This window comes from Sturnus vulgaris, chromosome 2, assembly GCF_052056855.1.
Source record: "Sturnus vulgaris isolate bStuVul1 chromosome 2, bStuVul1.hap1, whole genome shotgun sequence".
NCBI classification, from domain to species: domain Eukaryota; kingdom Metazoa; phylum Chordata; class Aves; order Passeriformes; family Sturnidae; genus Sturnus; species Sturnus vulgaris.
Window position 1 is genome coordinate 41,083,288 of NC_142244.1, and position 13,988 is coordinate 41,097,275.

Sequence of the window (13,988 nt, forward strand, 5' to 3'; positions counted from 1 at the left end):
ACAAGGTTCTTTTCACAAATGCTTCTCAGTTCTGATTTTATTGCTTCCTTTCTGGAACCAGGAGGTGAGATGAGATAAGATTCCGTTTCAAAGATATATTTTTTAACCTTTTATTTAATGTGCTCTCTTCTGTGCTTCTGATTTCCATGCTGTGCTTCCTTCAAGCTCTTTCTCCTTCATGCTAGTCCCTGTCATAGCCCTAAACACCTATGAAATCAGGTATTTTAGAGTAAGTTTATTCTTTTCATAATTTCTCAATTTCTATCCTTTTTTTCCTCCTTACTGCATAAACTCTCTATAATTTTTCTCTGTCACCTGCTTCACAGAGTTTTTCCTATCATTTTTGTGACATTTGCACACATCACTACTATTATACTCCTTGAAACTTAATACTAGGTTCTTTTAGTTACAGTCAACCTTTAGTTTCTTAAAATTGCAAAACAAGCACAGTACATCTTGCTTTCATCCAACAAATAAATTCAAAAGTATCCATAATTAACTGGCAAAGAATCATAACTGAAGGTTTGAAATAACCTGGCTAATCTGATACCATCCATTATGCAAAGTGCTTTCCCCTTCATTTCAAGCTGCTTGAAGTAAATATAAACATCCCTAGTAATACCATTGCCTCCTCAACCCTTGCCTTGAATATCCTGCTACACTTACAGTCTTCCTGCAAATAAGCTGCAGGGGACTGCCCAATTTTAATCAGAAATCTCTACTCTACTTTTCATATAACTGCACCAAAAAAAAAAAAAAAAAGCCAAAAAAACAAACCATCAGAGAATTCGACCTGCAGGCAGCCAGATAAACTTTTATTTAATTTTCAAAGCTAATCTTGTAATGGGTATCTTAAGAGCAGACATACTTAATGTATAAAAACATAGTCACCTTTCCATTTCTCAGGAAATCCCACTAAAATGGCCATCCTTTATCCCCTGCACATTTAAAATAAGTATTTCAGGTAGGCAGCTATACAGAACTTTGACTGGGTTAAGCTAGAGACAAGTCAAGAATTTTGGAAAATTAAAATCAATATATTTATCAATTTACTCAGGGTAAAAAAAAGACATGTCTAATCATCCCTACAGCAGCAAAATAAAGCTGTTATAAAGGTATTCAAGATACATAAACCCAAATTGTACTACCTAACCTCCAAAGACAAAATAGTAAAACCTCAGCAAACCAACACAGCGCAGGCCTGGCCCATTCTTTCTTGTCTGCAGAAGGTACCAATGAATTAATCTGCTCACTGAAAGGTGGATTTACAACCACACAGCCTACAGGGGAACTGTCTGCAGAAAATGTACAGTTACATCAAGTAAAAGAATAATAACAACATACATCATTATTACATTGCCATGTTTGCTTGCCTGTCCAAGTGCATCTCCTCTTGCACTGCACAGAAAAAGGCCCATGCAATATTTTGAGCAACAGGCTTCTATTCTATCACTTTTAGATACATTTTTAAAGCTCACTCTCTTTAGTAAGCTACAGAACATCACTATTTAGAACACGTACAATAAACAATCCAATTTTCCTTAACACATCCCTCATGACTGCAAACAAAAGGTCAGCTGCTATTACCCAAGGAAAAATGCAAGCCAAATGGTGACTGTACATCAATCTTTATAGTAAAAGTTTTATATGAAATAAATAAATCCAGAAGATAAATTCTCACTACAGAACATACTACCTACTGAAATCTGCTGAGTAATTCCAATCACTCCAAAAACCAATCTCCTCAGATTCCAGTGAAGCCCCTTTCCACTTGTTTCACCAGAAAAAAGAATTACTCACCTCCAAAAAAAACCAAACCCAATCTACCACCCTATTCTGATGGCTTTGATTTAACAATGCTTGAAGGAATTGTGTAAATCTTACTTAGCTTGCCATCCAAACCTTGCATTTTCTTCAGGGGTTCTTTTTTTCTTTTACTATGTTCAAGAGTTTATTTATCACTTCATTATCACATTTATTTAGTCTTTAGCTTGCTCTGAAATTTAACTGAAATTCTTCAAGCTTGTGTATTATCATGTTCTATGTGACTTTGTGAACAAAATCCAAAACATTTCTCTCCAATGCAAACTGAAAATGATAAAACAGCATTTTAGTTCAGTCACCAATATTTTAAAATATTTTTTAATATTTTTAAATAACATTTTTAAATATTTGTCCCGTTAAAATCACTGAAGTGTCATATGCTTTTCTGGCCTTTACAATAGTTTGTAATTTTGTCCAGCAAAATATATATGCTAATCGAAAATTATATTTCTAATTTTTCAGACAGTTCCAGCCCCCAGTCACTTGGACTGCAGCCTACAGACTATACAGTACTACGGTCTAACATGTTCTGTATAAGTTATGCTACTTTCAAAATTTCTACACGGTAAGTGATAAAACAAAAAATTACTTAGAAATGCAAGTGTTGCTGGAGGGTATCTTTCAATCCACTGCAGTAATACATAAAGATGTAGTAGATGATAGTGTCTTTCTGGACACTTTCTGACTCAGGACATAAAAATGGAATTTCTCAAAACTGCAGTGGCACTTAAATGTTTATGCCAGCCAATGATCAAACCCACATTGAATTTAAGTTCCCTCAAAATAAGTTATAATGGTTATTAAGTTCTCACCTACCCCACCTGCTTCTTCATAGGCAAGAGACAAAAAATTTACAAACTTCAATCTGTTTCAATGCAAATGGTTTAAAATAAAATGTCTTCCCAAAAGGTCTTTTGTCTTTTATTTGAAATGGTCCTCCACCCATATGTTGCTTTACCTTCTAAAGGAACACACATCAAAGATTATACAGATGACGAGATCCTGCATGAGGCTGTGCAAATTCCACTACTGCACAAGTGAAAAAATAAATTACAATGGTTTCCACTGAGGATTAATGAGTATGACAGGAAATAAATGGGATCAAGGACCTACAAATTTTATAACTATAAATACTGAAATTTCTTAGCCCTGGGATAAGAAACCTTGAAAATACAGCCATGTACATTCCTGGATCAACAGTTAAAAAACAACAGGACCCCAGCACAGAAAGTGTTTTACGTGTCACATCCTACATTTTACATGGCCATCACTGAAAGAAATAACCATCCAGTTCTGAAAAAACTCCCAATCAATCCAAATAGAAGGAAAAGAAGACACTGACAATTTTACTTTTCTTAGAACAGTTCCATACAGTTCAGCCTGTCTTGAGAGCACACCACCCTGACAGCTGCACTACTCATCACCCTTCCATGAAGCACTCACACAGCTCAGGCACAACACAAGTCACAGAATACACAAAGACAAGTTGAAGAACACACACCACATCACTTCCTGCCATAATCTTCTCATTCCAAATTCACCATTACAACATTTTCCCTTTCCACCTCTCCCATTTCTTTTAGGATTCTTTCTTCTACTGTTCCTGACAAATCAGTATCATTTTGCAATCACAAGTTTATTAGGGAGCCATTACTGATGCCTGCAGAGGTGTTCAGCAGCATGTTATTAGGACTTTCAACTCTGGGAGAACATGTATGAATACAAAATTTTAGGTTTAGGAGACATATCCTTCAGTGAACATTCAAGAACATTACTGAGTTAAAAATTCCTTTGACAAAATGATAAGTCTATTAATACCAAGTATATTCAGCCATACAATAACTTTTTTTTCCCAGCTGTTGTCTCCATCATCCTTAATTCAATAAATGCAAATTATTCATGATTTACAACAGATTTAACTTAAAAAATAAATATATGTTGGCAAAATATTTAAGTGGTAAACTAGAACTTAAACTTTACTTATTGTTACATATAGACACAAACACATGCAAAACACTGCAATGCTACCTTCATCAATAAAAACCCTGCACAGATCCTATTATAGATGGTAATGTTAAGATGCTGCTGATTAAATGACAGACATGAAAGTCTAAAACCAAGGATACAAGTATTTATTCTAGCTAGCTGCTCCCTCCAGGAAAAGTTATTAACATTTCTGCATCTTCAGGGTTATATTCAAAACCTTTGTCACATCATGAAGCCTTACATTTAAATACTACTTAGATAATTCCATACACTGCAGGTAAGTCCTCACTCAGAACATAATAGAAAGGAAATCTTATCCAACCATCACAACAAAGTTTAAAAAAGCTGCAGTTTAGAAGTCTTACAGAATGACAGGCCAGGGGAACAAAAAGTCTGGCTCCAAAAAAGCAAAATAAATATTCCTGCCTGGAATTATTTAACTATGCTTCTTAATTATATGTAATATCAGCATAAGTACATCACTCTGCCTCTACTGCATGCATAACTAAGGCAGACAAGTCTTCCATCTAAGACAGGGTCACGTGTAAAAGGAAAATTAGCTTCTGTAACTCACTGAAGCTGTGTCTCAGACCCCAAAACCCACCTGCCATAAGCTGGGCAAGGCAGAGCCTTTCTCCAAAGTCACCAACCACATAATGATTAAGAAAAGTTTCAGGCAAATAAGCAGTAAACTTAAAATGCCTTTGTTCTGCGATGGTGTAGATGCATGTGTATCTTAGGTTTTCTAAGGAAAAAGAAACATTTGAATGTTGCAAGCATGTGTGTGGGATGCTGCCTGAAGCAAAGTTATACAGGGGGCCTTTTGTTTGTTTTATTAAGAATTGACTTTAAAATAAGAAGTAATAAAAGTACAATATGTACAAACAAATCATTCTCCAGGGTGAAAGCCAGTTTCTCCATTCTCAGGAAGTGCAGACTACTGATAAGGAATATTTACCTTGATAAAGAGGTGATACCAAGTTGTCTGATACTATATCAACATTCATCCGAATTGGGCAGATGTGTATTTTTACATTTTCTGATACATCTTTTTATCTGCTGTATCTAACAACATTCTCTAACACATTTGCTCATAATCGTTTCCTGATGTTGCACAGTAGCTACAACTTCTTGCTGACACATCTAAAGTCCACATTTACCATGTACTAGGTCATCTCCACAGTCATCAAATCCAGTCACTTACATCTGCTTGTCCAATTACAAAAACATCCTCAGAGAACTCCCACATCTCATATTTTGAGGATACAGGCCTTTGCATCATCTCAAAAGAGCACCAATAGAATTGATGTACCTTGGTCTAAAGAGGTGATGCCACAAGTAGATTTAGATGACGTCATGTTACCTGTTAAATGTCTGCTTCTGGCAAATACAGTCTGGTCTTAAGGACAAGGGACGCATGCCATTGGGTTTCTTTTTTTGTTTTTTTTTAAGGACAATACTAATCTGTCAAAAGAGTTTTTGACAACGAGAGGCTTTTATCTCAAAGCCACAGGCCTAACAAGCTCATCTGCATTACTTTCAAAATCCAGATAATGACATTTTAAAATTATAATCCACTTAGTTTTCTGTTTTTAAATCTTCTGGAATTGGTTAGCTGCTGCCTAATGTGATTCCAGGCCCTGTCTTCTGGTATACAAACACCACCCTATCTTCAGCTGCAAAGCTGTGATATCCAAGTTCAAAAGCAGTTTGAATAGACATCTTCAAGTAATAGGCCAAAATATAAGAAGTCTTATTTTCCAAACCTGAAATTAATGTTGGAAAGTAATGTTTTTCTCTTCACTAAGCTAATCTGTCTGCAGCACTCAACAGGAGGGAAAAAAAATCATACTCAATTGTAAAAACTGTAGTTAACTTGCATATTTATATGTAATGGAGAAGGAAAATTATACTTGTTTAAATGTTATTCTTCTTCCTCCTGAAGCTTATTATAAAATATTACTTCCACATTTGGATTTTTTTTTTTAATCTAGAATAGACTTTTGATGTAAAATATTCATTAAGTGTAGCTGGTATTACATAAGCACAAGATTATGCAAAGCTATTACCTGCACATGGCAATGCTACAGACAGAGCCAAGCCTTGAAGGCGTTGGTTTACATCCTTCTAAAAAGGACGTTCAAGACTCTTAACTTCATTTTCGGGCAAACTTAGTCTGAAGTTACTTTTAATTCAGTAATAAAATCTCCCATTAACTTTTAAACCAGGCCTATTCACCTTTGGAACATGAAAGAGGCACTCAAACATGGTTCTTACAAAACAATGTTACGTGTTCTGTGAAAGACACCTTCATTCTACTACATCACCCACAGCTCCTGCATTCAAGAAGTAGAATTGGTACTCTCTCCTGTTCTGTGGCCTGAACACCAGCCCTGTGATGTGCCAGGCAGCATCATCTGGCACAGGAAACACACAGCCAGAGAGAACCAAACTCCAGAGGGAAAGCAGCAGCTGCAGAATGTCCCAGCCCCAGCACAGTCCTGCATTTAACAAGGTTCACTGAGGGCTGCATATATATTTTCTCCACTTCCAAATCAACATTCTGCCTGCTGAACCGAAATCTTCACTTGAAAGTTTAAACAAAACCAAGTATCTTATATGGTTTGTTGCATCCACTTAAGAGTATTGCATTTCTGTTGCCACTGCTGTTCCACAAACTAAACTGATGTCACTAGTCAGTAGGATTTTCACAAGGTCACCCCGACGATCTTAAGATCTAAACTTACAAGTGCTGAAATCCCAAAGCAATTCTCAACACTATGAATGGTAACCATGAGACTGGCAGCACTGAGCTCTCAGCTGCTGTTTGCCCAGGGGTCACAGGGTGCCCCTGCTGCCAACTTCTCCTGTTCCCACACAGTAATGATCCCCATCCAGCTGCCAAGACAGCCACCACTTGCAGCAGCAACCTTAGACCAATCTGCAGTAACCTCGTTTTTACAGACATCTTTAAGAGGCAGCAACTAAATGAATAGTACAAGCAATTGACTGCAACACTTCTTCCTGTTACAAGCATCACTCAGAAGGATTAATGAATTAACATTTTGAAACAACAAAAAACCAACTTGCCTGCACAAACGACAAAAGCAAAATGACAAAATTGTTCAAACCTGCCATCAAATAAGAGTCTAGACTGATCTCACAGGCAGATATGAACAGCTCAATTCATCACATTAATATCATCAATTCAACATATTAATAGTTTTTATTTTCATGAAAAATATCTCAAAATAGTTTTGTAACATTGGCTGATGAAATGTTTAAACTAGCTCTTAGTATTACCTAAGACTTTCTAGGCACTACTTTGGTTTCTTTGAGATCCTGTATTTCAATTACAAACAGTCCACCATTGAGTTATTACAGACTCAAGTCTGTAAAATTGAGGTTCTTCAAGTCTATTTGTTTAGGGATCGACTATAGCCACAGCAACAATATTCCAAATTCCATACTGCTAATTTTCTTGTAACACTATGACAGCTAATCAGTCCAAAGCTAGCGACAGATTTTAACCAAAACCCGTGTTCATACACTCATCATCTGTCTATAAGACAAACACGGTTTCTCAAGATCAAGAAGAAAATTCTAGTGGAATCTGCTGAATCATTGCAGCTCTCTGAAACACGTTCCATTTAGTGAGCAGGTCCTCTGTTTTATCAGCGTCACTAATTTGTATCAGTTACTAATGACCTACAGTCATATTTTAAGTGATGATAAGTGCTAAACCAAAAGAAAAAAATTAATATATGCATTCTGGAACAATGGGATGAAAAAAAACCCAAATAAACACACTGAGAGCAGTTTTCCTCTCTTGTCAGGTTCTGCTTAAGATGATTGCACCAGCCCAAAACCTCAGAATTTCATTGTCCTTTTTCGTAACACCCAGTAACCTGGCAGCTCTCAAGATGAGAAATGGCCTAACAGACATTCAGATTCAAGGAACAGGAAAAATGAGACCTCATAACTGTTTCAGGCCAACCTATTGTATAAAATTAAGCAATTAAAATCAACTTTTCTGAGAATTAAGACCTTAAGGCTTCTGTTTATAATGCCATGTTCAGACAGCTTCACAGTAATACGAGATATTTGCAAGACATTCCAGAACAGAATCTAAAATCAAGTCTCTAAAAACAAGACCAAGATTACATAAATCCATTTTAAGTGCCTGCAGTCAGACAGAGTAGACTAAACAGCCAATCTAATTAAATGGACTTTTTTTTTTCCTTACCAGAGCAACTCAACCACATGGATATAGGAACAACAGTAAGACAGGAGTAACAAGGTACCAGACCCCAGCTACACAACAGGTTTATGATGGTAACTTCCACAGCTGTAATAATTCGTTATCAATTAATCATTCTCCAAGAATTATATGAAATAAGAATTATGTAAAGAGGAAATGTCTTGTCTTGCTTTGCTTCACTTACCTTTTTTCTATTTTATACTTCAACAACTTTATTTAATTCTGATTATTCAAATATATTAAATAATATTTTCTTCAAATCTTCTCTATTGTGCATGCAAATACAGCATAAGCATGCACAGCAAACATTCTACACGTCCAAAAAATCCCTGAGAGGCAGGGACATCTTAATATCATTCTGCATGTAAAGAACAGACATTAAGGTATAGATTTTCACTTTCATTTCAGTTTGTAAAGGTAGCCATGTTATATTAATGGTTTTGTGTAATGTAAGCACATACACAAAGTGTATTGAACCATAGTAAATATAAACATTGAATTAGTTTGTAAATACTAATAACAAGGTGAAAACTTAACCATACTTTCCATTTGCTTTGAAGAGGGAGTAAATTACAACCAAGTAAAAAATAGAGACAGCCTATGCAGAAATACATGCAATACCTATATAACACTAATATCTAATAATATAAAGCAATATTTTTACATTTTAAAGGTACAAATAGAATAAATCCTACATTATTAAGGTCTTGAATAAAAGAGAGAAAAAAATTTGGAGTTCTTAAAGATGTCCTTACTAACAACCAGGGCGTCAAACAAGCAAATGTTCTGGGCAGTTCTTTAAAACGTTTACATCAGCAATCAATGCTGCTACTACTACTGATGCAAATTTAAGGAGCTGTCTAATTTGAGATCTAACATGCCAGAAGATAATTACCATAAACCAATTCCCTACCTATAATTGAATAAACTACTGCTACCAAATGATAAGCCCTCACCACCTTCCCAAGTCTTGTAGGACTCTCAGTTGGGATTCCCTGGCTACAAATACCTGTGTGCTATGCAGTACATGAGCAAAACTGATACAACTGGGACATGCATCAGATCTACAGTGCATGACACACACAGCAAATGCAGTCTGTCCAAGGCAGACTACGTAACCAAAAAGTAACAAGCTTAGTGTAGTCCAATCTGATTCTCTGAGTCTGGGGAGGTTTTTTTGCCCAAGACCTGTAGGCACCAAATAATCTCAGACAAACAGCTGATTTACTATAATGAAACTTCCAGATGACAAAAGGAAAGATGTTCAGATACACTCAGATATATGGTAGCTAAACTTCTGAATCCTGGGAGAAACAGTGGAAAATACTTGGAAAACACACTTTTGTAACATAAGTTTTCCTATTCAGCTCTTCTGCCACTGATAACACAGCACCAAGGTAAAATCATCTGGTTTAAGTCAGAGTTGACAAATCCAAAAAAGAAAACAGACTTGAAAATCTTCTGTGTTATATGAGTGACAGACAATAATTTCAGATTAATTGAATGCTGCTTTGGAGTTGTTTTAGTTTGGGTTTGGTCAGGGTTTTTTTAGGAGATGGGGCAGGGACAGAAGGAGGAGTTGGTTGGATTTTTTCATTTTAAGCATACACTTTAAGCATAACACTTGCTTAAGTATGTAAATATATAACAGATAAAGTATATACAGTAATTTCCCAGCAATTTATGACCTACCATTCCCAGAAGTTTCTTTAGCTACTTTTTTAAATATATCATGTGGATCAAAAGTGGCTAACTAATAAGAGGAAAGCTAATGCCTTTGCAAATAATTTGATGGGTGAAGGGATGGGTGTTAACATCTTTGAAACGGGTATTCATGTCTCTACTGACTTTGGGCAGCAGGTTCGTTGCAAAGCCCAGACAGCTCGGCTCCTGGAACAACCGAGTGGGTCTGCACAAGCCTGAACTTCTGAACTTTGGGGTAAAATTGTAGATTCAAGGGGGGAATATGTGGTAAGGAGTTTGGGAAGGCTGTACTTTCCTGGTACCTCAGCCAATGGGAAAAGGAAGAAGTCAACGTGCAGCCGGGAGTTTGGGATAAAAGGAGGCTGTGCCCTCTGAAACCTCAAGAGAGAAAACACTGCACATGTGTGAGAGCCCCAGGACTCTCTCCCTTTATCTAAATAAAGTTGCAAGACTCCTCTGTCTCCTTTTTGGACATAAACCTCAGGAGTTTGTGGATTTTCCTGACACTAACTATTTGGGACTAAAGGCATTTTTGCAATTTGGGACAGGGTTAAGCATCCAAGCGATGGGGATGTTGTGTCCACAACTTTCACCTTTTTTGACCAGACAAATTAATCCTTTTCATACCAACACAGGAGATTAGTGCTTCAACAAAACCAGCAAAATAACAACAGAAGTAAAACTGCCTGTATCCCCAGCACAGAACCAGTGATTTTGAAGAGTCAGTAAAAAGCACTTACCACACCGATTCCTTCAAAAGCAAATACTGCAGTCCCAAAAAACAGTGGGTATTTCTTCCAGCCAGCCACAGGAGGCAGTTTTCGAGGATCTGCTAGATCCTGAAGAAAACAAAGCAAAACAGTGCATTAGCTCTTCCTACAATTTTGATTATGTTACACAAAAGAAAACCTAGTACATGTTGACAGTGGTGTATACATTGCTATTTACAATCCCTAGTTTTCCTCCCAAACTTAGTCCTTTATACACATTCATAGTCACCTTCCCACAAAGAAACTTGCAGATGCATTTATTCTAGGTTCTATCACTGTCACTAGAAATTTTCACATTTAAAGTATCACATTGGTGTGTATAAGAGAGCATCAATTAAAGCAGAAGGGAAAGTGCCCATCTCAAGTCTTATCTTCTGCAAACTTCTTAGCGTACTGCTCTTTCTAACTTGCTTTCATACTGCACAGATATTCCTCATAACCATAAAGGACACTAAAAGAACATCTCTTTAATACAAGCCAAAGTTCTCCAGAATGATTAATTACTATCTTAGCCAATGAGAGATACAGGCTGGGCAAGGAAGCAGGAGAAGTTACAAAAAATTGGGTTTCTCCCCATGCTCCACTTCCCGCTCATCAAAATATATATTTTTATTATCTTAAATTAAGATGCCTCAAATATAAGATAATGCTGCCTTTCAGAAACTGTCAGTCAATATATATCTATCAGAAACCAAATGCCATATTCAACAAATATAACTTGCTACACTGAAAAGAACAGATAATAAACTTTTTTATACTCACTCTAACAATATACTGGTAAATAATCACCAGGCTGACAGCCATGGACAGATTGGCAAGCAATGAAAGCAAGGACAGACTCTTAAGGTCACGAATGAAGACCAGGAGGACCAGGAATGGCAGGAAGCACAGCATGTATATTCGTAAATCAGTATTCCTTTTCTCAGAAGAGCTGCTAGTAGCACTAATGTTCATAGGAGCAATCTTACTTTCCAAGAATCCCTCATGGACCTTTATTAAAACAAACAAAACCAACATGTTAAACAGTGGTAGCAGTGAGTATATGGTCACATTGTTGTTCTCCTATAGGGAAGTTTGTCTCTCTGCTTCACCTGGTGAGTGACAGGAATTCTGAGATCCCTGTACGTGTGCTCTCAGTGCAGAGGGTAAGACAGGGCTCTTCTAGCAAGTTTCGTTCTTAAGGCAAATTATGAAATCAGGGCTTCAAAGCATCATTATCCCACCACTGACTGAAGAGGAAATTCACACATGCAGTTTGGATAAGAGTCCTTTCAGAAACAGAGGGTTTGGTAAACTGGAAGCAAGCCAGACAGATCTGGGCCTAAATCTTAAGTTTGAATTTTCCTAGGGAGAGTAAGAGGGTTAGGTGATAAAATGCTATAGCACCTGAGTTCAGTGCCTCACAACCTTATGCCTTCACCACGCACATCATAGCAGCATACATACAAAATCATGTTAGAATATGAACATCCCTGTCTTTCATTTAACTCAAACGAATTTTTTTCACTCTTCACTTTTTTATTAAAGAACATTAACTCTACTTTAAAAACCATGAGCTCCAACAGAATTGAGAGTCCTGTATCTGATAAACTGATACAAATTATTGTCTATAAATTAAAAGTAGTACACAATGTAAAAGTGCATTAGCAGGTTTTTTTTGTACATAACATTACAATAGTTGCCTGTAGTGCAAATCAGAAGATTCAGTTGGGACTATTCACGACTCTCACTGCTGCTTTTGGGAAAAAGTTAGTGTGGCTGCAACTGCCAAAAATTTGTTTCGTGGAAATGTACACAGCCATCTGTGCTGTGTGCACACGACAATCAAAACATCCAGAGCTGGTGGTTATTCTGCTTGCAGCAAAATGAGAACAGTTAAATTTGTTTTAAATCTCATCATGCTGTTTCCCTTAGGTATCCTTTCCTTCTCTACCATTGCATTCACCATCTTAACAATTAGCATACGACTGTACTTAATCTGCTCATGCTGCATAAAACCTTTGACTTGATGGCTACAAAAAGATACCTAGACAGTGAAAAAAAAATTCCTTATAGCACAGAGACAAACAAAAATGCTAAGGCTAAGCTGATATATATAACGGAAATAACTTGCTCGATTTCCATTTTTTTCAAACAATCCACAAATTCAGGAAGAGAGAATTAACTTTAAACTATTCTGTCTGTAACCAAAACCACTGTACTTTTTTTTTGCCACAATGAAAAAAACCAAAAAACTAAAACGATACAATTCTGCAACCACACGTTTTCCAGAAATCTCACTTGATATGAAAACATCATTGGTCATTATGGAAACACTGATGGTTTCTACTGTGCAAGAATCTAAAGTGTCACTTGCAAGACATTTAACATCTGCTAGTTTTCATTCAGATAGCATTTTTAGAAAGCTACGAAGAAGTTCTAATTACATTTAGAATCGAATTCACACAGCTACAGTAACTCGACTTTGCCAAGCAGTAAGTCAAACACTTAACCAAATCACTTCCCTAATGCCACATGAAGTAGAGCTCTCTGTGGAAGTTTCCTGCTTTCCCACCACACTTAAAACAAAAATAAAGAACAAGTACTTTAGGCCTTTCACTTTAACAGGTCCTGTGTGTTTACCTGTTTGCATACATTTGCAGGTAGCCAGAGCTGCTCTGCACACAAGGACATGTAAAAGAGCTTCTAAGAATCACAAAGTGATTTCAGCACATAAACTCTCTGCTACAATAAATATTTAGCCCAGCATGTCTTCAATATATACAAATATCTGTAGCCTGATGAGCTATTGGAAAAAAATAAATAAAACATTTATTCCTTAAAAAACCCAAACCGAACAAACGACTAGCAGGCAAGATACAGTTCAGGTTCTAAAATATATTTTTGTAATACCACAGTATAAACCAGCTTTTACTCAAATAAGTTCAAACATTCAAACACTTCAGTCTTCTCTTAAACACAGAGGCATTCCCTTAGTACACATAAACCGCATTAGAAAGTGCCTGAAGTCAGAAATATTTTTTTCCCTATTACCACCACCAAATTCCAACTAGACATTCAACGGGAGTTTACCGGCTAATGCAGTTGGAAAATGCAATGTACAATACTCTGTAATATTCTATTCAAATTTTGGCCTACTGTGATCAGTTACCATGATGATGGGTGTGATGACATCATATCTCCACATTGTGTTAGGTAGGTGTGGTCATACAAAATAGCCTTTATAATTATCTGCTACAGTATTACAGATTACTATTCTGCATTAAACAGATTTGCAGTCACAGTTGAATTTAGTCTGAGATAGAAACGGCACCTACCTCTTATAAGTTTTTTGACAACTTTCTCTTGTCCTCACCAAGTACAGAACGTGACTTCATTTTCTAGACAAACCCTCTGTAATCCTTGCTGCTTCTAAGTCCTCCAAAAGCCACTTCTCCGAGAGG

General features: G+C 36.6%; 1 protein-coding gene across 4 annotated transcripts in view; it reads right to left on the minus strand.

The window, feature by feature from the left end:
• The window catches only part of SLC36A4 (solute carrier family 36 member 4), an 83,579-nt gene that overhangs the window by 52,135 nt on the left and 17,456 nt on the right, over nt 1-13,988 (minus strand). For all 4 annotated transcript variants that reach the window (XM_014877538.2, XM_088159371.1, XM_014877540.2 and 1 more), the window contains exons 7-8: nt 11,308-11,535; nt 10,516-10,614 (exon numbers count right to left, since the gene is read on the minus strand). In XM_014877538.2, coding sequence (XP_014733024.2) covers nt 10,516-10,614; nt 11,308-11,535 — 327 coding nt within the window. The remainder of the gene's footprint in view (nt 1-10,515; nt 10,615-11,307; nt 11,536-13,988) is intronic.